Source organism: Mus pahari, chromosome 13 (genome assembly GCF_900095145.1).
Source record: "Mus pahari chromosome 13, PAHARI_EIJ_v1.1, whole genome shotgun sequence".
Classification (NCBI taxonomy): Eukaryota; Metazoa; Chordata; class Mammalia; order Rodentia; family Muridae; genus Mus; species Mus pahari.
This window is the reverse complement of record NC_034602.1, coordinates 96,566,057-96,591,951: the sequence shown is the minus strand read 5'-3', so window position 1 is coordinate 96,591,951 and position 25,895 is coordinate 96,566,057. Positions and strand designations below refer to the sequence as shown.

The following is a 25,895-nucleotide window of genomic DNA, read 5'->3' as shown; positions in this document are numbered from 1 at the left end:
AGAAGGAACCTCAATTGAGAAAAATGCCCCAACAAGATTGACCTATGGATGAGCCTGTTTTTTTTAAACTAGTGATTGATGTGGGAGGGCCCAGACCATTGTGGGTGGGGGCCTACCCTTTGGCTGGTGATCCTGGGATGTGTAAGAACATAGTCTGAGTAAGCAGCACTTCTCCATGGCCTCTACATGACTTCCTGCCTCCAGGTTCCTGCCTGACTTCAGTGATAGACTGTAATGTAGAAATGCAAGTGAAATAAATGCTTCCCTACCCAAGCTGCTTGTGCTCATCGTGTTTATCGCATCAGTAGAAAGCCTAAGACACCAGCCTAGGAGAAAGGTCATGGGGCTGTACATGGCAACAGCACAGACACAGACTGTCTAGCACATTAGAGCTCATCTCACAGGAACATGTGCCCCAGTGCTGAGAACGGATCTGCAGGGTTTAATGTTTGTCTTGCTATGCTTTGGTCTTGCTTCACTTAAACCCTTCCCTGTCATTTATTTTCCTGTTGGAATGGAGATGCTTACTCTGTGAAGTTGTATTTCAGAAGTACATAACTTCATTTTTGATATTACAGAAGCTCAAGAAATTAAATTTAGACTGTGTGTGTGTGTGTGTGTGTGTGTACACCAAGATCTCTACTTGATTTTTTGTTGTTGTTGTTGTTTTGTTTTATTTTTCAAGACAGGGTTTCTCTGTGTATCCCTGGCTGTCCTGGAACTCACTCTGTAGATCAGGCTGGCTCGAACTCTGAAATCCACCTGCCTCTGCCTCCCAAGTGCTGGGATTAAAGGCGTGTGCCACCACCGCCCGGCGCTACTTGATTTTTCTTCTCTTTTTTTTATTGTTCCAATTTTTTAATTAGGTATTTACTTCATTTACATTTCAAATGCTATCCTGAAAGTTCCCTATACCCTCCCCCCCCCCCGCTCCCCTACCCATTCACTCCCCGATCTTGGCCCTGGTGTTCCCCTGTACTGGGGCATATAAAGTTTGCAAGACCAAGGGCCTCTCTTCCCAATGATGGCCGACTAGGCCATCTTCTGCTACATATGCAGCCTGCGACATGAGCTCTGGAGGTACTGGTTAGTTCATATTGTTGTTCCACCTATAGGGTTGCAGACCCCTTCAGCTCCNAGCTCTGGAGGTACTGGTTAGTTCATATTGTTGTTCCACCTATAGGGTTGCAGACCCCTTCAGCTCCTTGGGTACTTTCTCTAGCTCCTCCATTGGAGGCCCTGTGTTCCATCCAATAGCTGGCTGTGAGCATCCACTTCTGTGTTTGTCACTTCTACCAACACTTGGGCAATAGGCATATACTGCCATGCCCAGCCTTTACATGAGTGCTAGATACCTGAACACAAGTCCTGCACAGCAAGCACTTTATCTGCTGAGACATCTTTCCAGTCCCACATTTAAACTTTTGAACAGCTGGGAATTGGAAGGAAGGTGGGCAAAGGTCACTCCAATTGGGCCTGTAAGTGCTTATCCACAAAGACTGACCCTAAATCTGAGGTAGAGAAAGACACTTTAAGGGAAAGTAGGGGAAGAACAACAAAAGCTGGTAGTCAGCTGCCTGGCTAATGGCAGTCTAGCTCATCCTTGCTGACTCCATTCACCAGTCAGCACAGGCTCACGTCACTAGGAGCCAGTGGCTCTCATGAAGCAGGGACATCCAGGTAAGTCACAGGGTCGGAGAAGGGGCCTGGCCGGGCCCAGTAGTCCAATGCTCGTACTCGGTAAGAGCCAGAGACCACAGCTGTGTCTGCAGATGCAAAAGCACATGTCTTCTGAAGTTCTCAAACCCCAGACCCAACCCACATCATACTGCACTGAGGTCCAGCAGTACAACTGCCAAGACTAAGGTTTTAGGCGTACCTGGGCTGAACACAAAGAGGTTAAAAGTAGACGGCCTCCTGTTGATTGGGGCATACTCTTCACCCTTCCGGGAAAACTGGATCTCATATGTCCACAGGCACCTGAGGAGGGATGGGTCTGTACTGAAGCTGAAGCTGGTGCTAACTAAACTCTGAAGGCCTGGATGGATGAGATAAGGTGGACCCACAACCCTATACTCTTCAGGTCCCTTGCTAGCACATCCAAGGTCCCTGGGCACTCTCAAAATTGTGACAGGCCACAGTGAGGGGATTGGAGACTATCACTGTAGGTGATCTCCAACTCAGACACAAGTGGGTCTGTGTAGGTATGTGCGTATAGAACACATGACAGCAGAGGGAGATGAATGATTACCAGGGTGATGACATAGGAAAGGAGGACCACCCCACTCACGCACTTGGAGCCCACATGCTCATCTGACCAGACCAAAACCAGCTGTCCACGTGTCAAGGGCAGTGCACGGAGCCGGCTGACCTGTAAGGAGGGAGTTAGCTATGAAGGTCTGAGCTAGCCAGCCTCACAGGTAGGGTAGGGGGCTGCCACTTGCCTGCCCCGGTGACTTCAAGGGGCGTGCGCATACATGCACCAGCAGGAGTGATGGCACCGGAAGCTTCCGGTGTAGGGTCAGGCGGCCTCTAGCAGGAAAGGAGCGTGGTGCCTCAGCCATGGGGTCCTGGGGAAGAGGAAGGGCACGTGGTTGGCAAACCTCAGTACCTAAGAAACCCTTCCTCCTCCCTCCCTCCCTGCTTGCCCACAAACCTCCACCATGCGCATTTGTCGGAACTGCTCTGCAGAGGGGAAGACTGGCTGGCCCATGCGCTGCCATGCACTGAAGGGGCTGCTGAGTTGATTGTCTAAGTAGAGTACTACATAGACAAGCTCTGTGGAACCAGACACCATGGTTTGCCTCCCTGGGCCCACTACAGCTGGGTTCCCACCTTCTTTCAGAACCCCACTCACCCAAGCCAGGAGGTACCCCACGCAGGCGAAGAGTCACAGGGATACTGTGGTTGGGGTGTTTGTGGGTGTCATCACTAGTGTAGATCAGGACTGTGGTACTCCAGGCCTCTGCGGAGCCTGCAGGGTGATGGGTGCTGGCCAGGACACCCACTGTGTGATTGCTGTCCAACACGGCCCCAGCCTTTGAGACCTCTGCCCAGAGTTGCTCTCCATCTATAAGCCAAGCAGAGGGCTGGGGCTGTTGGCTCTCTCATACCTAGCATCTGGCTTCCTACCCTAATACCTAGCTCCCACCAATTTATACACTGGGAGTCAGTTATACTGTTCAGTCCACAGGATGGGAGGAGATGAAGAGGTAGAAATTTGGAAAACAAACCTAAGAAACTCACCCAGCAGCTGAAGGAAGTATGCTTGCCCCTGCCCAGCATGTTCCCTCAATACAGGATGTGCCAGGCTAACATGGTCTTTTTCACTTTGTGACTCGGCACATGCAGAAGCAAGGTCATTACTCACCCAACAGGGCCATGAGCCCCATGACTGTGAGCACTGGCTTCCGCAGCAACTGCACATGGGGTGGGTGAGTATTGTTGACCTGGAAGCGAGCGGTAAGAGTACGCTGGGAGAAAGGGTACGGGTGGTAGCTCAGGAAGGCGTTGTCGTTGCTGAGGAGCACATAGCGCATGGAGGAACTGCTGTTGGCAAACAGCAGGTTCTGGTGCTGTGCAATGACCTGTGGACATGAGGACAGTTGGGACCTGAACCACTGGCCACCGGTACTGTCCCCACCCCTACCAAGGAAAGCATCCTGAGGTTGGAGGAGGCATGATGGCAAGGACCCACCTTCACCACCAGGGCCGCATAAGTCACATCAGCTCTCCAAGGTTGTGGCAGGGACCAGCCCACCAGAGGGTCTGCCTCATCATTGTAAATGGGGGTGTCCTTGAACTCAGGGAAGAGCTGCTGGATCTGCTCCACAACTGCCATCTCCTGCTCCAGGATGGCAATGGAGCTGCCTGCACCCTGCAGCCAGCACATACCTCACTCAGTACAGGCTCAGCTCAAAGGAGGCAGGGAGGGGTGGGAACACCACACACCTTCTTATGCAGGGAGATGTAATCCAGACGCACGCCCACCTCACCAGTGAAGAAGTTGGTTCCATTGGCACAGTGACCCAGGAGGCTCCAGCACATTGGTGACCTTGGCAGGGGGTGGAAGGAATCCCCAGGACCACCCAACTTCAAAGTGGGGCTGGCAATGCGCAGCCCCTCAGAGCAGGCGTCATAGTAATTCAGGAAGCCTAGGGCAGGAAGGTCTTGAGGGTCTGGGATTTATCTGCTTCCCTCTCATACAGCCCACCCAACAGGGTCTGGAAAAACGCTGCCTACCTTGTGTGGTCATGGACACGTTGTCAAAGTCATGGTGGTCTGGTTCATTCCAAGTCTCAAAATTCCACTTGGAAACATGAGTCAGCCCATACCTACCTGCAGAGGGAGCTCTACTCTCAGGTTTGGGGATGGAGCCCACCTGGTATCTCCTAGGGATCGGGACCCATGCATGGGGACCACTTGAATGGGGTTACCTGGCTCCAAGCAAGTACCCTACCCCACCCCCATCAGGTGAATCTCTCACCCATCAGGCATCTCGGGCTAGGGAATAGTGATGTCTATGTCAGAGAAGACCACAAGGTGACCTGGGTGATCAAGGAGGAGAACCTCCCCAGGACAACCCACTATAGCCCTCAGGATTTCTCCCTTCTATTCACCAATGTATCTCCTGGCCAAGAGAGAAACCAGATCCTTCCATTCAAACACCTGTTGCTTGTCCTCAAAGTCCGTGAAGTACCCAGAAGGACTGCCCATGAGCTCAAATCCTGAAACACACAGGGGTAGTTGTCCCATCATACCCAACTACTCAGTTAGTGCTGAGATACCACCACCCACCAGGACACAGAATGGCGGGTGGTGGGAGAATGCAGGGCCATTGCTCACCAGGGAGAAGCTGGTTACCCATGAGAAGGTCCAAGAATGCATCCAAGTGGGTGAAGTTGTATATCAGTCTCTGCCCAGGTGACTTCCTGTGGGGGTGGAGGAAAGGTTAGTCCTGGAGAGAGCAGCAGTATTTCTCCACACTCTGGTTTAAAACTTGGGGCCACACTCAAGCATGTGGGGGCCCCAAGTTCTCAGCGAGAGCTAGGATACCAGATGGGCTTTCCCTTTGGAAAAGACTAGCACTGTGAAAGTCTGACATGTTTGAGTATGTATACGTATACATAGATAGAACCCTACACTAAGCCTTAAAGACCCTGAAAACTTGGGGAGACTATGGAAGCTTCTATCACACTCATCATGGAGTGTGAATATGTGTGCCTGAAACCTTCAAGATATTCAAGTAGGGCTCTGGTCAATCACCCACTGAGATGGAAAGACATAAGACGTGATGAGCCATCTTAAAGACATCTGACAAAGCAAGGCCACAACGTTCTGAGAAGGTCCTGGTAGTGGCTAATTGAGGTGAACGCAAGAAGAGATGCCAGGATACTGTCAATTGCCAGATCTCAGGTAAGTCGTAGGGCAAGTGTATGGATTTCAGGACACTGATGCTTGGAGCTCTGTCTCTGGCCTACAACTCTGGCAAAGGGGTGAAGAGCCACCCTGAGGGCTAAATCTGCAGCTGAGGTAACTTGAAGGCACCAGCCAACAGGTATGAAGGGTGGGTCTTGCCAGGGTCTGAGAGCTTGCTAAAGACAAGGAAGACAGCTCATGGGTTTGTCTGGAGAGGGATGGTAGGTCAGACTCTCCACTGTGGGTGATAAAACAACCTCTACAAGAAGCAGCAGCTCCTAGGCACATCAACCCTTCACTGTCCATGACCACATTAGCTACTGCCCCCAAGTCCAGCCTGCCATCTGTGCTTTCGGATTGGAGCCTCTGCCTAGAGCTACAAACAGACCTGCTCAGCTCTTTCCTTTCCCACCCAATGGTCAAAACCAGTTGCAAATAAATAATGCCTAATAAGCATTTGGATAAAGATTAAATCCTTGTTCCAAAGTCCCATCAGCTCCCTGTCTTCACAAACCAGGCACACTTCAAGGAGCAGGCCTCAGCAACAGGGCTACATTCTGGGCCCATTTTTCAAATCAGTGATGTTCCAAGACTAGGACCCAGTATGGAGGTGGGTGTCTGCTTGACACCCCCCACCCCACCCCACCCCATACCTCCCAGGGCCTCCAGGAAATCTAGGGAGCAGTCCTTTGTCCCTCTCTGCTGCATTGAAAGGAGGGTGGTGGTGTTAAAGAGTCCTAAAGTGGGGAGGAGGGAGTTATTGAGGCGAGGTGTAGGCAAGTCTGCCATTCCCTGCAGAGTGGCCTGAGCCATAGCCCAGCTGGGGCAGGCAATTCTTTGTACAGCCAGACTAGGCGCAGCCCCAGCAAAGAAGCACAAGGGCCCTTTCACAGCAGCCTTCAGGAAACTCCCAAGCCTCCCAAGCTAGAGGCGGAGCGTGTATGCTTGGAGGACGAGGCCACAGCGGCTGGTGAGTGCCTGGGTGAGCGCATGGAGGATGGGGGTGGGGGGGAGCCTGAGCTGGCGGGGAGGTGGAACGCTTCTGCAGAGGAGTGCAGCAGTAGCTGTGCACTCGTGCACTCGGCACGCTTGGGAGGGCCGAGGCAGAGAAGAGAACGCGGTCTACAGACGCCTGACTATGCGGGATGCCAAGCGGGATGGGGGTGGTGCGTGCAGTGCGGAAACGCTCGGTGTCTCTCAGGAGAACCCGCTGAAGCTCCAGGAAGGCACAGAAATTCTGGTCTGGTCCTAAAGCCTGTCTGCCCCACCATTTTCCACGGTTGGACAGTGTATAATGTTTTCTTCCCAAATAAAGAATGCAGTATTTAAATGGTGGGCTTAAGAGATAAAAGAAAAAAATCACCGAGCTTCATAGGACCAAACAGACCTATGGGCCTCATACCCCTGCCTTTTGTGTGTCCAACAGCGAGCCGAGGTACCTGCAGCTCAATGAGCACATTGGGGTGGGACAGTGAGCCCGACCATACCCATTGCAGCACCACCCTGAGTGCAGAGCTGTAGAGGCAGAGGAAGGAGTAGAGCAGGGGCAAATCATGGAAGACATGACTTCATCTGCATTTCAATTTGCTGTGGACACTGACCAGGAGAGGTCTGCCCAATCCCTCCCACCCAGGGTGGTGGAGAGGGCAGGGGCCATCCCTACACTGTTTTCTCTCTGCTTTGAAATGAAGGTGAATACTCCCACCCTTTCCTACAGCCCAGCACCTCTGGGTTTACAGGGCATCATTCCACAACTTCAGCTCTGCCATTCTCAAAGATGTAGCAACAGTACATTCCTCAGAGGCCCCTTTGTGGGTAACTGGGTAAGTTATCATTATATGACACCCCCGTAGTTATCCCCAGACCACTAGAGGAGCCTGTTATCTGACACTAGAGATGCTCTGACTAACCCTGCCACACCCACTGGGTAACAGCTCCTGTTAGCTCCTGTTACCAACTGCTGTGCAAACAGTAGCTCAGAGCTTGTTGTAAGGGAAAGAGGAGGTCTGGCTCTACAAAGGTAGGACAGAACAAGTTAAAACCCTGGGGCCCTAAATAGGTTCTTCTAGGAACAAGAGGCCTTCCTGGAGTGACGGGACAGCATCCAGATGGGGTGCCTGAGACCTAAACCAGAGAGGATCCAGCCTAGTGTCAGTCAGGCTTTCCACTCTGGCCTCTCCACTCACATTCCATTCCCACCTCACCCACAAGCAGGGCTGTGGCCAGGCCCATGGCTGCCAGGAACTGGACAAGACCTGTCAATGTCCCAAAGAAGTGTCCAACCTGTGAACTGGAAGGGACTCTGAATTCTTATTGTCCCCTGACCTGGAGGAATGAAGTCTCAGGGTCCCAGATGGTTCTGTAAGACAATTGTTGATCCTAAGTCTGTTCTTAAGTCCTTTGGGGATAAGAGGAGTAAAACATAGTTTCACTTTGCACAGCCCCAAAGCAAACTGCCCACTGTGCTGGGGCCTGTGGAGATAGCAGACCAGACCAGCTGGCCTTCTAGCCATAATGAAAAGAACTACCTCCAGCATGGGAGAGCACCCAGAATACAGGAGCCCACAGAAGACAGCAAGACTGTTACACAAAACTACTTATTCTTAAACACAATGTGAGAAACTCATTGCTCACTACAAGATGTGGATCTGAGGGTTCTGACCAGCCTTACAGAATTTGGGGGCAAACCTCAAGTCTGAGAGCACTGATTACTTAAGCTAATGTTAAAGGGCCATTTAGCTCTAGGTTATTCTTACAAGGCAAGTCTCATGTCCTGCTGAGGTACATGGGGGCCAAGTACCTCACCAGGATTACAGGGGGTCAGCACTAAGGAGGGGAGGGGAGGAGGGGGGATGGAACTGAGGCCAATCTAGAATCCCTGCTGCAAGGGGGGAGGAACACATCTATTTTGATGCCGACAGGCTGTGCACAACACAGGTATGTGTTCACTCATAAGTATGTACACATACAACAGTCGCCTTGTGTGTGCACTGCCCTCAGGAACATGGGACAGGGCCTGAGCTTCAGCTTACCCCAGCCAGAACAGTCTCCACGACGGTGGAAAGAAGATAACCAGCATCTGGGTAGGCGGAGTCAACTGTATTTGACCCCAGAATCTCATGATTTCACTCAGTTCCTCTGGGGCCTCACACTCAAGTAACCTGCCTCTGCCACTCCTGTCTCCACCTCCTCTTCCTCATAACAAGACAGAAGCGGCTGCACCTGGAGCACCCACCCTTCTGTAGAGGGGAGTTTATCACAGGCCCACATAACCGTAATTACTTGTGAGCCTCTGATTATAGTACAACTTGCTGGATTAGCTCACCGGATTAGCAGCTCAGGTAACATTCATTTGACTGGGAAAACCCATGACTCAGCTATCTTTTGGGTAAATAATTTAACAGTGAGCCCAGAGGAGTATTCTCCACAGATCAGCCTCAGAGGTGCCTGCCAACCTGCTCTTCTGTCTGTTAAGAGAAGCCAGAGTGACTGGAGGGTCAGCCCACCAGCAAGCTGCAGCCCCTGGATATTGCAAAGCCTTCAGAGCCAGCCAGGTGTCCCAGGTAAGAACTGTCCCTTGTACCCATACAACAGGGCCCAGGAAAAGGTGGCTTAATGGGCAGAAATAGGAACCTAGACTGCCATTTCTCTGGGGATTGTTCAGATACAAGGCAGGTGATACTTATAGTCCTTCCTCCACACATCTGAGCCCCTAGACACTTGGGGTGAGCCTCGGAGTGGTCAATGAACCTTATGTATTCATTGTCCTTATAATGTTATTCAAGAGCTAGGATGCCTGCTAGACAACCTCCCTACCAGGGAAGCTGCTATCCCAGTACCCAGGCACAGTTGGCTCCAACCATCACCGCCGTGTCCTGGGTTGCGAGAGAACAGAGTGTTTGATTAATACTACAAACAAGCACTTTGGAACCTGTAAACAGGACCAAGGCCATCACATGGTCAGCACAGCCTGAGAATTCTTCATTACCACGGCAAGGTCAGAAGGGGCTAGGACAGCCAGGCCAAAGGTGGACATCTATGAAGCAGTGTGTTTGTTCACTGTACTTGAGCCTCTGAGAAGAGATTCAGCACTTGGAGTAATGAGCACACTGGTTCCAGAGCACACTAGTGCCTGGTGAGACATATTCTAAATTCATGAAGGAGGCTATCAGGGACCAGGGGCCCCAGCACACACAATATACAAGGTCTTCTGCCAACCGCCAGGCCCATGGTGTTCACAGGAGATCAGGTGATGGCTTGGGAGAACTCATGTAGAAGTGGAGTGACTGGCAGAGAACCTTGCCAGACTGGGTGGGTGGGTGGGAAGTGGCTGGAGTTCAAGTTCAAGATGCATCTGCCTCTACTGTCATTGTGGCTTGGGCATATGTGGGCTGGTGGAGGCCTAGTCTAGCCCTTGTCTTGGGTAGGTGATCTTCAGAATGCTTTAGACAGCAGACTTCACATAGGGGCTGAGTTAGGTAGACCACAGAGCACTGCTGGGGTTGAAGCTAGGTCAAATGGCTGGCTCCCTGAGGCACACTGCTGCCGTAAGCACCTCTCACGATAAAACTAGCATCTTAGTGCTCAAGGCCTTATATTCACCCACACAGAAGTACAACCTCATGTCAGAAGGACAAGCTCTAATGTCTGATGTCAGTGTTTGGATGGACAAAAACTCACTGTGAAGCTGGCTCCTGGGCTCTGTGAGCCTAGACACCTAACCATGCCCATTTCCCCTTGCAGATTAGCCAAAGATCCTGGTGTGGCAGGATGGATGCTTCTCCTGAGCCCCAGCAGAAGGGTGGGACACTAGTGCTGGTGCGACGGCAGCCCCCTGTGTCCCAGGGCTTGCTGGAAACACTGAAGGCCAGACTGAAGAAGAGCTGCACCTGCAGTATGCCATGTGCTCAGGCTCTGGTGCAGGGTCTGTTTCCTGCCATACACTGGTTGCCCCGGTACCGCCTTAAGGAATACCTGGCAGGTGATGTTATGTCAGGATTGGTCATTGGCATTATCCTGGTGCCACAGGCCATAGCCTACTCACTGCTGGCTGGGTTACAGCCCATCTATAGCCTCTACACTTCCTTCTTTGCCAACCTGATCTACTTCCTCATGGGCACCTCCCGCCATGTTAATGTGGGCATCTTCAGCCTGCTGTGTCTTATGGTGGGTCAGGTGGTGGACAGAGAACTCCAGTTGGCTGGCTTCGACCCCTCCCAGGATTCTCTAGGGCCCAGGAACAATGACAGCACCCTCAACAACTCAGCCACAATACTGACCATTGGGCTACAGGACTGCGGACGGGACTGCTATGCCATTCGTATTGCCACTGCCCTTACTCTGATGGCCGGGCTTTATCAGGTAAAGAGTTAGCTGCACAGCAAGCAGGCTGGCTGGCCCTGCTTCTTAGAGCACCTGAAGGTGCTTGCCACTCACTACCAGGAAAGCCTGGAAGCATGTAGAAAAAGTATCCCTAAGGCTCAGAGAGAAAATAGCACAGCAGAGGCAGAGGTGCAGCCCAGGCCTAGGTACCAGAGGGGCTGAAGGCACAGAGTGGAGGGATATGTAGGGCTGGCCTGGCCAGCGTGGTCTGATAAGGCACTGGGGCAAATGTGGCCATGGCTCAGGTGAATAGTCAGACTGCAACCCCAATGTCCACTTTGGCTTACTGACTCAGGCAGGGCCTGGGAGTAGAGATGCATTCATTCCCTGGTCTCCCCACACCTTGTTCTCTTCTGTTGACCCTGTCTTCTCTGTTCCTTCTATTATTCTATTTTGTGGCTGCCTGGGAGGGAGCTTGGTGGAAGGAGCTACACATAAGACACAGGGGAAGGGGCTGCCTCCTGATGCCTACAACCCTAATTCTGAAACAAAACCAATTTCTGCATGTGTGAGAGCATGAGAAGTGAGCAACCACATGCAACATCTATAGAACAGAACACAGCTCGCCCCTGTTCTGGCCCATGATGTATGTGGAAAACAGCGGGAGTCCATTCAGAGGAATAAGCAAGTGTAGATTCCTGTGATCCATACCCCTTGGTTTATATTGATGGTGGTTCCTGACTCATAGCCTATCAAATTGTACTTCATCTGCAGGTCCTCATGGGTATCCTCCGGCTGGGCTTCGTGTCTACCTATCTCTCACAACCACTGCTCGATGGCTTTGCTATGGGAGCTTCTGTGACCATCTTGACTTCTCAGGCAAAACACATGCTGGGTGTGCGGATCCCTCGGCACCAGGGCCTAGGCATGGTGGTCCACACATGGCTGAGCTTGCTGCAGAATGTGGGACAGGCCAATATGTGTGATGTGGTCACCAGTGCCCTGTGCCTAGGAGTGCTGCTGGCAGCTAAGGAACTCTCAGATCGCTACCGACACCGTCTGAAGGTGCCAGTACCCACAGAGTTATTTGTTATTGTGGTGGCCACAATTGTGTCCCATTTTGGACAGCTCCATGCACGGTTTGGCTCGAGTGTGGCTGGCAACATTCCCACTGGTTTTGTGGCCCCACAGGTACCAGACCCTAAGATAATGTGGCGTGTGGCCCTGGATGCCATGTCCCTGGCCCTCGTGGGCTCAGCCTTCTCCATCTCCTTGGCAGAAATGTTTGCCCGTAGTCATGGCTACTCTGTCAGTGCCAACCAAGAGCTGCTAGCTGTGGGCTGCTGCAATGTGCTGCCTGCCTTCTTCCACTGTTTTGCCACTAGTGCTGCTCTGTCCAAAACTCTGGTGAAGATAGCCACTGGCTGCCAGACCCAGTTGTCCAGTGTAGTCAGTGCTGCTGTGGTGTTGCTGGTGCTGCTGGTGCTGGCTCCACTGTTTCACGATCTGCAGCGATGTGTGCTAGCTTGTATCATTGTTGTCAGTCTGCGGGGGGCGCTGCGCAAGGTGAAGGATCTCCCACAACTTTGGCGGCTAAGCCCTGCTGATGCACTGGTCTGGGTGGCTACTGCAGCTACCTGTGTGCTAGTTAGCACGGAGGCTGGACTATTAGCTGGAGTGTTCTTCTCACTGCTCAGCCTGGCAGGCCGTACACAGCGTCCACGGGCTGCCCTTCTTGCCCGAATTGGAGACTCCACCTTCTATGAGGATGCTGCTGAGTTTGAGGGCCTCCTGCCCCCACCTGAGGTGCGAGTGTTCCGTTTCACAGGTCCACTTTATTATGCCAACAAGGACTTCTTCCTTCGGTCTCTCTACAGACTCACAGGGTTGGATGCAGGGCACTCAGCCACCAGGAAGGATCAGGGTCCAGAGGTGGGTGTCAGTAACAGAAGTCTTGCCGATGGCAAGGATCTGGGTTCAGTGAGCAGTGGGGCTGGGCTGGTGGTACCCCTGGCATTTGGTTTCCACACAGTGGTCATTGACTGTGCACCACTGCTGTTCCTGGATGTGGCTGGCATGGCCACATTGAAAGACCTCCGCAGAGACTATAGGGCCTTGGACATCACCCTGCTTCTGGCTTGCTGCAGTCCTTCAGTGAGAGACACACTGAGAAAAGGGGGCTTCCTTGGGGAAGAACAGGGAGCTGAAGATGAGCTGCTGTTCCCCAGTGTACACAGTGCTGTGGAGGCTGCATGTGCCCGCCGTGAGGAGCTGCTGGCTGCTGATTCTGCCCTCTAGCAGGGCCCTCAAGAGCCAACACCTGTGTCCACAAGCCAGTACTGAGCTCCTTTGTAGGAGTGGTATGAATGATAACATCATTAGAGCTATACCCTTGGACCACCTTTGCCCTGGAGAAGCCAGGAAACTCCAACTAAGGAAAGGAAAGTGCAGCACCCTTAATACATTCAAGGATTCCAAACATTCAGTGATCTAAACTCTCTACCTCTGAGTCCACTGCTGCCCCCTGGTGCCTATTCAACCAGGATAACTATACCCACACACATGATCCCTCAGCCCACACAGTGCCAAGTTTGATATTCTGTGTTGTCATCTTATCTGAAACAGAATCCTGCAAATTATATGACCTCCAAGATGCCAAAAGGACACTTTCCCATTCCTTGTACCACTAGGTACCAGATATGAGCTGGATATACAGCCAAGCCTCAAGGGTCTGAATTTCTGAAAGGCCTCCTTGTACCTGGTGCTCATCTTGATTGGACCCTTACAAAGGCAGCCACCTGCTCCAGAGCCACAGTCCAGTGTCACTTTCTAAGGCAATGTGACTTATATAACCTCATCCTGACCTTGGGGCACAATGTCTCTATACAGCTTATACTGGTAACCACAATGTGGTATACGTATGGTACAAAGCCAGACACGGTAGACCCTAACTCCATTCAGTACTTCTAAAATAAACCTCAGGAGGAAACCACCTGTGCTCCATCCAGGGTCTGCTTTTGGCATAGCCAAGCAGACATTCTCCTCCTCTTCTGCCCAACAGGATGCTCTAACAGGAAACACAACCCCCTTGCCATGCTCTACCATGATTCTCCCCCACCCACAGCCCAGCACTGTGACCCACAGCTGGCCCGGACAAGGTCAGATCCACCACCTCAGCATCTCTGTACAACAAGCTCTGACCAGCAACTCCCAGGGTACCCACTGCAGCATCACCCACCTGGCTGTGATGAGATCCAGCAGCCAGTGTATCCGGACCTGCTCAATGCCACTGTGAGGTACGGCACCTATGTAGGCAAGGTTCAGTTGCTGGTCCCAACTAAGGTCGTACTGGTCAGCCTGGTTGTGAGGCAGTGGGGGGCTAGGGACAGGACAAAGAAGTGAAGTGCTTGTCCTAAGCTGAGGCCTGCAGCATACCCAATTTTATACATGTATTACCTAACTACCTAGACCCTTGTGGATGAATTATGTGTCTCCAAAGTGTACGATAAAGTAGCCCGTTCACCAGAATGTTCTACAGTCTTGCTTGGGGGCAGGGTGAGGGGAGCTCCCACAGGACACAGTACCATATTCTAATAGGGCATCTGCCTGCCATAAAAAAAGGATCCGAGTATTTCTAAAAAACTTGGGGCACACTCATTAACTGGGGCAGGTCTTGATACTTTGGGAGACTCCTAGGCTCTGCCAAAGTACCAATCATGAACCTATAGCCTGAGTACTGCACTCCTGATCCCTGGGAGCCACTTAGGGAGGTTCTGGCATTTCAGGGACCCACTAAGCTAGAAAACCCACGCCACATTCCAGAAACTGACTAGCCTAACAAGGTAGGCCCTAAAGGGGTTTGCACTTCACTTCTGAGTGTCCAGGAGTGATGGGCAGAGAGCCCAAAGCTGTAATGAGGGGAACCCAGAGGATAGAGCAAGGGGCGCTCCTGGACTTGACAAGTGGTGGGCCTCACCAGAAGCCGGTGCTCCTCCAGAAGGGCAACAGAGGCCTCAGCGGGCGGGCTGCGTCCACACGCACCAGGTACGGTGTCTCAGCCAGCGCCAAGGGCGCGGCCAAGAACGCAGCAAAAAACGTCAGCGTAGCTGAGGCGATATGCGGGGGGCGCATGGTTAGGATATCCAGGCGCCCCCGAACAGCAAGCTTTTAGGCGGCGGTCGCAGTGTTCCGCCTCCGGGTAACGCCCCACGTGACCTCTCGCCAGGCCTGGACAAAAAGGAACCCAGTCACGCGCCTCCCCGTGCTGGCGAGTTCCGCTGCGTCCCAGGCGCTCCAAAAGTGGAACCAACATTAGCAGTGCTTGGGTGTCTCAGAGCGGCCATTATTCTTGCGGCTGTCTCAGTCTCGTTGGAGGCCTGTACGTGCTCTGAAAAACAAATCAGGCACTACTGAGTGTCGTGGGGTAGAAGTGGAGAACTGTATCAGAAGATGGCGCTGTGGGACTGTTCCAAGGATTGGATTGGGGGGAGAAAGTCAAGGTGCTTTGGCCGAGCTTTTCCAAAATGGGACTACTCTCATTCTGGGACGGATGAGACGTTCCGAAATCCAAGTGACTCCTTGTAGTGGACAACCAAAGATCAGTCCTGAACATCTGTGAAAGGCAGGTTCAGTAGTGCAAATCTTTAAGATTTGAATTGTGCACACACAATGAGCAGGGTATTAGCAACGATGGAACAGACTTAACTGGCACTCTTGGTAGCACAAGCCTTTAACCTCTGGAGTTTCAAACAATCGAGTTTCACAACCCGTGAAAAGCCTCTTTCTCATGCAAATCTCCCGACACCAAGGAAGAAACCCTTCCCTAGTGTTGATAGTTCCTTGGGTTGATGGTTTTAAATCTTAGGTCCTCAGGATAGCTGGTAAAAGGAAGATTTTTAGGTGGAGAAATGAAAGCTATGCCACAACCTCGTTCAAGGATCAGAAAGTCAAGAGCCTATGTGAAGCTTCTTCAGTGACTAAAATACAAAGTTCAGTGTCCATAGACAGCAAATAGATACTACCTGGTTGGGTAATCTGTTCTGTATGAAGATTAATGTAGGCAGGGTCTCAATATGTGGTCCTAATTCACTTGGGACTTGCTGTATAGACCAGGCTAGGCAGAAACTCACAGACATCTTCCTGTCTCTGCCTCCTGAGCGCTGAGACTAAAGGCATGGGCTACCATGTGTAGCCTTATTTTTTATTATTATTATTATTATTATTATTATTATTGGGGATTTTTTAGACAAGGTTTATCTGTGTAACTCTGGCTGTCTTAAAACTCAATCTATAGACCAAGCTGGCTTCATACTCAGAGCTCCCGCCTCTGCAAGGTGCTGGGATTAAAGGCATGTGCCACCATACCTGCCTATATTCTGTTTTATGTGTATTTGTGAAGGCCTGCATGTATATATGTGTACCATGTGCCTGCCAGGTGTTCATGGAGACTAGAAGAGGTTGTCAGATCCCCTGGAACTAGAGTTACAGGTAGTTGTGAGCCACCATCTATGACCTGAATCTGGGTCTTTGTAACAACATCAGGTTCTCTTAACCACTGAGACATTTTCAGGTCCTTGAAAATCTTTAAAAATAAAATCATAAAAATGTTAAAGAAAGGCTAGTAAGATGGTTCAGCGGTTAAGGGCTCTGACTGCTCGTCCAGAGGTCCTGAGTTCAAATCCCAGCAACCACATGGTGGCTCACAACCATCTGTAATGAGATCTGATGCCCTTTTCTGGTGTGTCTGAAGACAGCTACAGTGTACTTACATATAACAATAAATAAATCTTTAAAAAAATGTTAAAGAAAATATAAAAACTACAATTTAAATTGGTATGTTTTATTCTATGTAAATCATAAAGATGGCAGAACCTTAATGGATTAGATTAGCTATAGATTTGACTTAGCTGAAGACAGAAATAAGGAATTGGAAGATAGATTTGGGGGACAATCCACAGTGACAGGGAAAAAAAATTACAGAAACCACTGGACAGACATGGAGAAAAGATCCAACAGTATAATTGAATTTTCAGCTGAAAATAAAAGGGGAGTAAAGCAGAAACAGCATTTGAAGGGGTCACAGCGATAACTTTCTGAAAGTAAATTTTAAAAATTAGAGGCCAAGAATGTGGCTAAGTTAGTAAAGTGACCTGAATTTGAACCCTAGTGGAAAGGCTGTGTGTGGTAGCAGTGCTAGTAATCCCAGCACTGAGGAGATGGAAACAAGAGGATCTCTGGGGACTTACTGGCTTGCTCCCCAAGATCACCTGCACAGGGGTGCACCACCCACAGTGGGTTGAACCCTCCCACATCAGTCACTAATCAAGAAAATGCCCTTAAAGGCCAATTTGATGAAGGTATTTTCCCAACTGAGGATTCTTTTTCCCCAAAGACCTTAGCTTGTATCATGTTGACATAAATAAATAAATAAATAAATAAATAAATAAATAGCATATAAGTAATTGGTAACTTATTAAGTTTAGCAAAAAACAAAAAAAAACAAAAACAAAAACAAAAAACAAACAAAAAAAAACAGAAAAAAAAATTTCCAGGTGGGGCCTATGATCTATGCTTTGATTCTCAGACACTGAGGAGATTGAAGCCAAAGGATTTCTTGAACTAGGAGTTTGAGGCCAGCCTGCACAACACAGTAGGAAATATATCTATATGTAATACATAAACACACAGATGTTTTTGAAAAGTAAAGGTTGAGTAGAAACATTTTAAAGAAATTGTGAGAGCAACGGTCACCACCCATTTTTCACTATGGAAATATTACCTGCTGTTCTTCAAGCAGAAAGAGAGTGATCCTCAGTTGAATGCAGAGGAACCAGAAAGAATGAAAATAAAGGATATAAAAGTTGTATAAATCTAATAATGTATTGTGACTGCAGAAAGCCATGATGGTAGAAATGGCTTATGGGGGCATAAAGACAAATGTATCTAGAGAGTTAAACTGCATGTTATTAGCAACACAGTCACTAAAGGTAGTTAACAGGGTTAACTCCACTGTTGTATGTGGTGAAGGGGATTTGCAGGTATAATTGCATTAGAATCTTAAGATGTGAGATTATCCTAGATTATCCAGTGAATCTCAGATGCAACAGTGTGCTTACACGGGGAGGCAGCAGAAGGGAAACACAGGAAAGGGGGCTATAGTGGCCTCAAAAAAATCTTACCCAAGGTGTCACCTCTGCCCCAGATCCCAGAATTCTTAGTGAGCCTCTTCTCATTCATGAAGTAGATAGCAATGGAAGCTGGGAGACTGCTGGCAGCATTCTGACTAGAATCTTCAATGATGTTCAGAGAAGAACCGATGACATCCATCTCCTAGCCCAGATGTTCCCAGTGCAAGAAATAAATTCCAAGACACACGACTTTGTGTCTGAAGAAGCATTGGTTATATAGAATGCTGTACCTGCGCCTGGGTAAGAAAGGCTCTTCCCTGAGAAGATGTGATCACAAATGGGACTCTATGGGAAGCTGAGAGCTGGGTGTCCTGTCAAGGCTGTGGTAGGTTGTCCTGAGCATTGTTAAAATTACACCAAAAGGAGCAGGAACCAGTGCCTGGAGGAGGAGTGTCCACTAGCAGCGGTCGGTGTTCACACTGCCATTTTTAATATGTGAGGTTGGAGTATGGAGCCCTGACAGCTGGAACTACAGCACTCAACTCACTTTTTGTCATCTTAAGCCTGAGGTAAGCAGCATGCCTGCTTTGCTGGTACTGCTGGGCTTTCTTAGACTTAAAAACACAGAGACTTATTATTTCTAAAAGCTTAGGCATTAGAGCAAGGCTATACCTTGCTAGCTCTAACTTAATTAATCCATTTATTATAGTCCATGTCTGCCACATGGCCAATTATGTCCCCCTTCCCACATACTGATACTTAGGACTTCCTCCATGCCACACTGGCAAAAAAAACCCTTCTCCAGATTATTCTCCCAGAGACCCTCTCTCAGCCTGGAAGTTTCTCCCTCAATTCCTGTTTTAGCTATTGGCTGTCAGATCTTTATTAAGCCAATCAAAAGGTGAGGGAGGAAGAGTGTTTACAAAATATGATACTGGTGATGAGTCTTAAAAATAACAATACCAGGGGCTGGAGAGATGGCTTAGCAGTTAAGAGCACTGACTGCTTTTCCAACGGTCCTGAGTTTAATTCCCAGCAACCACACGGTGGCTCATAGCCATTTGTAATGGGATCCGATGCCCTTTTCTGCTGTGTCTGAAGACAGCAACAGTGTACTCATATACGTAGAATAAATAAATAGCATCTTTAAAAAAAAAATAACAATACCAAAGTCCCAAAGTTGGCTACTGCTCAGCTCTCTGCTGGTACAGAAATCAACATTTGAATATATAAAGACAACCTTTACATAGTATACAAAAAGATTACAACAGCTAGTCCTTTCCAATGGGCTCTGTCCTATACCACCTTCCCTGCTCATATTCTGTCATACAGAATCTTGAGTGTTCCCCCTCCCCAATGTTTAGCTTATACCTTTACTAGATGGGCAACCCCTACTTTTTTTTTTATATATCTTGCTTATATTAGATGTATCTTCTTACTTTCTATGTGCTAGATGTGACATTTGAGGCCTTGATCCTAGAAATATATACTCCTACCATGCCCCAAATTGGTTAATTCCAGACAGAAAATGGAGTACCTCTGATATGAAGACTAACCACTTCAGAGCCCAGTCTCAGACTAAACGGGCATCCTTGTTCTAGAGCCCTAAGAAGGTGGACAGCAGAACCTACCATGGAGCCCCAGTGAGTCATGCTGGCCATTAATCCTATAGTTCCTGCCCTACCCACCTATCCCTTAGGAACCCCAGTCAAAGCTTAGGACACACAGCCCTGCTCTGTTCCAACCAAACTGGGATTACCAGAGCCTGATTGGCATGTCAGGCATCTTCCCTAAGGAAGTGTAGGTTGCACATCTTTCCAGACAGCTGTTTCTTAGCACCCTGAGCTGTTAAGAGTACGCACCATGCTAGATATAGTCTGCAAAAAGACTAGCAAAGAGGAACAGAGGATCCCTAGAAAAACCACAGGTTCACAATGGCATCACTCACTAAGAAGCTAAAGAAGCCCTTTCCATTTGTCTGCCTGGTGGCATAAAGACCAGAAGATTATCTTGAAACTGGAGTTATAGAAGGCTTTAAGCTGGGCTGGTGAGATGGCTCAGTGGGTAAGAGCACCCGACTGCTCTTCCGAAGGTCCGGAGTTCAAATCCCAGCAACCACATGGTGGCTCATAACCATCCGTAACAAGATCTGAAGTCCTCTTCTGGAGTGTCTGAAGACAGCTACAGCGTACTTACATATAATAAATAAATAAAATCTTAATAAATAAATAAATAAAAAAATAAAAATTAGCTCTTCCTTAAAAAAAAAAAAAAAAAGGCTTTAAGCTGCCGGGTGGTGGTGGCACACGCCTTTAATCCCAGCACTTGGGAGGCAGAGGCAGGCAGATTTCTGAGTTCAAGGCCAGCCTGGTCTACAGAGTGAGTTCCAGTTTCAAAAAAAAAAAAAGGTTTTTTTTTTTTTGCAGATTCTGGGAATCAAACCCGGATCTTTTGTAACAGCAGCAAGTTCTCTTAACCACTGAGCCATCTCTCTTGTCTCGATGTTGCTACTTTTAAAATTATCTCTTCTAACAATTTTGAAATGTTATTTCCCAAGGAGAAGGTAACTTAGCCCCCTCTAATGGCTGAGTGAAACCCAAAAGTAGCTTATTCTACAGTTGAGCTGTTGTTTCCTTATTAGTGATAAGAGGGGAAGTATTGCAAGATCATATTATAAACCCTGAGGCTGTGTTGTTTACTGAACAAACCTTTTTTTTAGTTATGATGTGGCTTAGCTCTTATCACACATCTTTAATCCCAAACAATGAAGGTAAAATTAGTTTGTAGAAGGAAGCACCCATGTTTGAAAATGATGTCTGATTAAATGGCAGACAAAGTGGTAATTCAGAGAAAGATTTGACAGAATAGGACTGCCCACATCTCACAAGAAGAGAGAGGAAAGGAAAGCTATTTAAGAGAGAGCAGGAGAGGAGGGAGAGGAAGAGAGGAAGAGGGGAAGAACAAGCAAGCAATTTTACTGGGAGAGTTTTACAGAGAAAACAAGTTAGGCACAGGTAAAGATAGAATGAGCCAGAGAATGAGAATGAGTTAGAAGATTAGAATAGATTGCTGGAGTTAGTTTGAGGTTAAGCAGAGCAAAAAGTCAGAGGCCGAGAGAGAAGCCATACTGAATCAGTCAGCTTGGAGAGGGATTTGAGCCAGAACAGCTGAGTTGACCAGCCAGCAAGAGTTTACAAAGCATAAGAAAGGGTGAGCTTATTTGACAGTAAGTCTCAGAGACAGAAAACATCCTAGACCTAGATTAGATTGTACAGAGGCCAGAAACTTCCAGGACTTGTTAAGAAGGCTACTAAGGAGACTGAAGAGATGGCTCAGAGGTTAAGAGCATTTATTTTTCTTGTAGAAGATCCTAGATCTATTTCAAGTACCTTCATGGCAGGTCACAAACATCTGTAACTCCAGTTCCAGGAAATCCAGTTTTCTTTTCTGACCTCCTCTGACACCAGGCCACCAGGCACAAAATGTAAGCAAATCAATCATACTGATAATATATATATATATATATATATTATATATATATAGGCAGAGCCTCTCTACATAGCCCCGGTTATCCTAGAACTCACTAGATAGACCAGGATGTCCTCAAACACACAGAGCTCTCTTGTCACTGTTTTCTTCCCCTGATGCACTGTGTGGCTACTGGGAATGGGCTAGAGGCCAGGATCTTTTTGGATCACCATTCCAGTAGTGTTTCCCCAACTCCAAATCAGAGTGGACCTATAGAAGCAGGGCCCTTCAGGGCTGCTGACAAAAGAGGCAGAGTGACTCCTAGGTCCAAAGTCATAGGCATTGTCTGGACAACACAACAGCTGTGGTTACTGTGGATGTCCTTTCCCTTGCATGCAGGTACTCAAAGACCTGGGAACACACTGGGAGAAAGTTGTGCCACGGGTGTGTGTGTGTGTATGTGTGTATGTGTGTATGTGTGTGTGTGTGTGTGTGTGTGTTTTCGCGCGTGCGCGGGCACGGTGTTTAGGGGTTAAAGGAGCTTGTGGAAGTCCCACTAAAGTGCTCAGGTAGCTACTTGAATGTTTCCATATAGCTTCTCCTCTGCTTATAAGAGCAAAGGCCTCACATATCCAGTATCCTGTGTGGGAAATCTAGTCCATTCCTTGTTTTGCTCATCTGGCGCTGGAGGTCAGATCAAATCCACTTGGGCCACTATGCCCCTAGAGTCTGGTCCAGAGGCCCCGCCTTCGGCAGGACCGTACCGCCCCTAAGGAGGCCCTCTCCAGTCTGGCCCCGCCCACGTGAGCCTGCGCGTTAGGTAGCGCAGTCGGAAGCCGGGAGCGGGCTCTGCTGAAGGCCCTCTCTACACCGTGGACCTGGCTTTATCGTGCGCCTGGAGCTGGGGCGCTCGGGTTGTGGATGGCGGCGGCAGCCGAGCCCGGTGCCCGGACCTGGCCGGGCAGTGGTTCCCCACGTCTCGGCAGCCCGGCCGGCAGCCCTGTGCTGGGCATCTCGGGCCGCACACGCCCGGGGTCAGGGCCGGAGCGGACTAGCAGAGCTATTGGCTCCGCAGCACCTGGCCACAGCTTTCGCAAGGTGACACTTACCAAGCCTACCTTCTGCCACCTCTGCTCGGACTTCATCTGGGGACTGGCTGGCTTCCTGTGCGATGGTGAGAGTCCACCCTGCGTCCTAAGGCCGCTCCCAGGAGCCGATGCCCTCCTTCCCCGGACGCTGCCCTGACCTTTGAGCCCTGTCCCTCTTGGCAGTGGGTGGGCTCAGAGACAGACTGGTTTGAGTAGGACTTTGCTATGGAGGTGACACCCTGCTTTTAAGGACAGGAAGGAGGGTTACCCTGGGTCTGGGCTCTCTTGACCTGAGATCTCAGGATTTCCTAGTGGGAGGTGGAGACCGAGTCGCCATAGTGCAATGCTGTTGTTGGAATCCAGCGGAGCTCTAAGAGGCAAGGTGTGTGCTGAGGCAGTTGTTGGGTCTGGGCATAGAGATATGAAGGTAGGACTGAGACTTGAGGCAATGGGACTCCCACTGGTGTTCCTGTGTCTGGCATCCTAAACGACTGGGGCAGCAGGAGTGGCTGGCTGTGGGTCCTGGGCATTCTTGTCCTGAGTGCATGCTGATGCACATAGGGATTTAATGCTGCTCTGCTCAGGCTCAACTGCTTGGAGAGCTAGGCCCAGCCTTCTTTATAGTTGTGGCATGTCCCAGCACAGCTCCCACCCAGCTGCCAAGCCGGCTGGGCAGGACAGAGGATGGCACCTCTTTCTCAGCTCTCCAGGTAATTCCATGACTTGCCCTCTTTTTATTCTTACTCTTGTGAAGAGGCAGCCCTGAGACCCAAATCTGTGAGGGACATCTGGGCCTTTGATAGTGTGACCTGACCAGGGTCTGAAGGTGGGAGCAATGGATCTGTCCTATTCTGTGCTTGGGGCAGGATCACTGAGGCCATAGCTCCTCACACAGGTGTGTCTTCTGCTAGTGGGGGTGACAAGGTTGCCATGGCACCTTGGGGCTAGTAGCGACATAGGAGTGGTCACCTGTTTTTCTCTATCAGATGAGAAATGTTACACTGTCCTGTCTGCTCTCTTAAAAAATCAGAGTCCCATTGAGATGGAGGCTGTGAGTTATACACTGACTTAGCTGCATATCTGAAGCTATGCCCCAGGACCTACAAAGGTGGCCTATGCACGATGGTCCTCTGACTCACTTTATGGCTGAAAGTCATAGAAGGCATAGTTTGAAGTCTAAGTCTAATCTCTGAAGGTAAAGGTAGTGGAGGCAAACCCACAGGTCAAAGGCTAGACCCAGGATCTCTGCAGAACTGAGAGATGGTGAAAGTAGGATTTGAATCCAGATACCCATCACAGATTTGACCCCTGTGCCTAGGTCTGTGGAATCAGGAAACCTAAGCAAAACCCTCATGTCCAGCAGTCCAAGAGTCTGTTACCCAGAAGACGGTACAGAGCCTCTTCTAAGCAGCATTGTTGTAGGTGTCTTCACAAGGGTATGGGCAGGGGCAGGGAAGGCAGCTGGCAAGATCTTCTGAGGTGGAGAAAACTGAGTGCCTGGAAAGATTCCTGTTAGGTCATTACTTAGTCATCTGCTTTTCTCACCAGCCCTAGCATCCTTCAAGCAGAGCATCCCATGGGAAACTTTTGTCTCTTTTTAGGAATGAGGTGTCTGGGGTCTCAGCAGGAGGGAAACAGCAGCTGGGACCCTCTGGATAGGCTCTGGCTTCTCAGGCTGTCTTAGTGGCTGTGTCCCTTCATTTCTACAGCCTCTCACCAGTCTCCCACCTGTGGCGCTCAGCCTAAGCCCCTCACTCCCTGCCTCTGATATGTTACATGGGTTTCTGTCCCCTCTTGTACATCTCCAAGTTTGTTTCACTGCTGAAGCTCTGCTGTGCTGAAGTCTGGAAACAAGCCCCCCTTGCCAACCAGGTGTGTTTTGTTATGTCTTAAGCTCCTCCCACAGCTGTTTATGTGCACCCTGTCTTTGTGGACTCAGCTATCTGCTCTGTTGGCATCAGAGACAAGGGAGCGGAGACAGTGTGAGGGGGATTGGGCCACTCCCAAGACAGCAGAACACACTCATCTCCCACCATGGTCCTACTGTGGCATCCAGTTCCTGAGGATGGTGTTATTGCCTTGGATCACAGTATGGCACAGGGATGGGTACCATGCTGACTGGCTCAGCTCAAGAACTTCCCCCAGTCAGCTCTGGCTGAGTAACCTCTTTCTCATGGACTCTTAGCCCTATTATGGATTTCTGATTTCTATGGTATGCTGATAAAGGCTGAGTTCTAGGGCTTCTCACCTCCTAGGGCATACACGGGGTGTTTAGCAAGGTGGGCTGACTGACACAGCTCTCTTTCCTGCAGTCTGCAACTTCATGTCCCATGAAAAGTGCCTGAAGCAGGTGAAGACCCCGTGCACAAGCATTGCGCCAAGTCTAGTCCGGGTGAGTGTGGGGGCAGTACACATGGCTTTCATGGGGTTAAGTGTTAACCTCTAGCTGTCCTTTGCATTATTCAGTTTAGCCACCTCATAGTTAGGGAGCAAAGGACACAGTTCTCACAATCAAAAGGAAGGAGCCATTAATGAGCTGAACACTGAGTGGATTTCTAGAGACTGAGAAAAGTTAGTGTCCAAGGGGGCACATTCTTGTCTATGGAACACTCAGAATGAGGAAGCCAGAGGAACACAGATCAGAGGTTCAAGGTTAGGAAGAGGATGTAGCTGCAGAAGGGCCAAATGAGGAGTCCTGGAGTCTGGGTATTTTGCTTGGACTGCATGCACTCTGAGTGCTCTGGCTATGACACTGACTAGTTTTGTAAGTTATTAACACTGGAAAATAGGTAAAGAGCACAGGGGATCTCTGGATTGCCTCTGACAAATGCACATAAACCTCTAGAGGTTGTAACATAACAGGTTTATGTGAAAACCCTCTGAGCCTTGGAGTTGGAGCATGTTTTGGCCATTGACCTTCCTCCACAGGGCTCTGGAGAGAGCAGTGAGGCTCCTAGCAGGTAGAGAGACTTCCTTTCTGTGAGTAAAGATAGCAGTGAGAGCAGCATCGCCAGACATAGCTCACACAGGAAAGCATGGTGGCCTCACTTCGCATCAGCTGCATCCACAAAGCCAGATCCCTGATAGTGCAGCTGCTCTGAACTTGTACTTGCCTGCACGAGTAGGTGGGTCCTGCCTCCCAGCAGTGGGGGTGAGGGGATGAAGCACCACAGTAAGCAGAAGTTGACGCTGATGAGTGCTCTGAATACTGTCACTTTCCCTTTAACATTGCTGCTCGGTGGATACTTGCTTACTAGGTGTGAGCACAAAGGGATCCAAGGATGCTGGCTGCTTTCTCAGGGTGCTATGCTTGCCAAGAGTGTTGCCCCTGTGAACGAACATGAACATGTTGAGGCTGTACCTTTTTTTTTTTTTAGATTTATTTATTTATTATATGTAAGTACACTGTAGCTGTCTTCAGACACTCCAGAAGAGGGCGCCAGAGCTCATTACGGATGGTTGTGAGCCACCA

General features: G+C 49.5%; 3 protein-coding genes across 8 annotated transcripts in view; 2 read left to right on the top strand and 1 right to left on the bottom strand.

Annotated features, from left to right (window-relative positions):
* Nucleotides 1-1,215: 1,215 nt before the first annotated feature.
* Idua (iduronidase alpha-L-) lies at nucleotides 1,216-22,527 on the bottom strand. Of its 3 annotated transcripts, XM_021210756.2 has the most exons (15): nucleotides 22,445-22,527; nucleotides 14,717-15,127; nucleotides 13,979-14,119; nucleotides 4,846-4,931; nucleotides 4,620-4,727; nucleotides 4,243-4,338; nucleotides 3,952-4,154; nucleotides 3,698-3,877; nucleotides 3,371-3,587; nucleotides 2,858-3,070; nucleotides 2,657-2,778; nucleotides 2,445-2,570; nucleotides 2,295-2,371; nucleotides 1,880-1,980; nucleotides 1,216-1,766 (listed from the first exon to the last, which is right to left on the bottom strand). In XM_021210756.2, the coding sequence occupies exons 2-15, from the start codon at nucleotides 14,869-14,871 to the stop codon at nucleotides 1,660-1,662; spliced, it is 1,932 nt and encodes a 643-aa protein (XP_021066415.1). In that variant the 5' UTR covers nucleotides 14,872-15,127; nucleotides 22,445-22,527; the 3' UTR covers nucleotides 1,216-1,659. The 3 variants fall into 3 exon arrangements, with proteins under 3 accessions (XP_021066415.1, XP_021066416.1, XP_029401201.1); XM_021210757.2 differs by lacking the exon at nucleotides 13,979-14,119; XM_029545341.1 differs by lacking the exons at nucleotides 13,979-14,119; nucleotides 14,717-15,127; nucleotides 22,445-22,527 and adding an exon at nucleotides 8,451-8,681.
* Nucleotides 8,340-13,712, top strand: Slc26a1 (solute carrier family 26 member 1). 3 transcript variants are annotated; one of them, XM_021210753.2, is made up of 3 exons: nucleotides 8,340-8,981; nucleotides 10,162-10,779; nucleotides 11,515-13,712. In XM_021210753.2, exons 2-3 carry the CDS (start codon nucleotides 10,189-10,191, stop codon nucleotides 13,036-13,038), a joined length of 2,115 nt encoding a protein of 704 aa, XP_021066412.1. In that variant the 5' UTR covers nucleotides 8,340-8,981; nucleotides 10,162-10,188; the 3' UTR covers nucleotides 13,039-13,712. The 3 variants fall into 3 exon arrangements, with proteins under 3 accessions (XP_021066412.1, XP_021066414.1, XP_021066411.1); XM_021210755.2 differs by lacking the exon at nucleotides 8,340-8,981 and adding an exon at nucleotides 9,424-9,553; XM_021210752.2 differs by lacking the exon at nucleotides 8,340-8,981 and adding an exon at nucleotides 9,424-9,667.
* Dgkq (diacylglycerol kinase theta) overlaps nucleotides 22,122-25,895 on the top strand; it is a 14,078-nt gene continuing 10,304 nt past the window's right edge. For both annotated transcript variants that reach the window (XM_029545340.1, XM_021210647.2), the window contains exons 1-2: nucleotides 22,122-22,509; nucleotides 24,736-24,815. Coding sequence is in view for 1 of the 2 variants with exons in the window: in XM_021210647.2 (XP_021066306.1) it covers nucleotides 22,257-22,509; nucleotides 24,736-24,815 (333 nt within the window). In the remaining variant the exon portion in view is untranslated. The remainder of the gene's footprint in view (nucleotides 22,510-24,735; nucleotides 24,816-25,895) is intronic.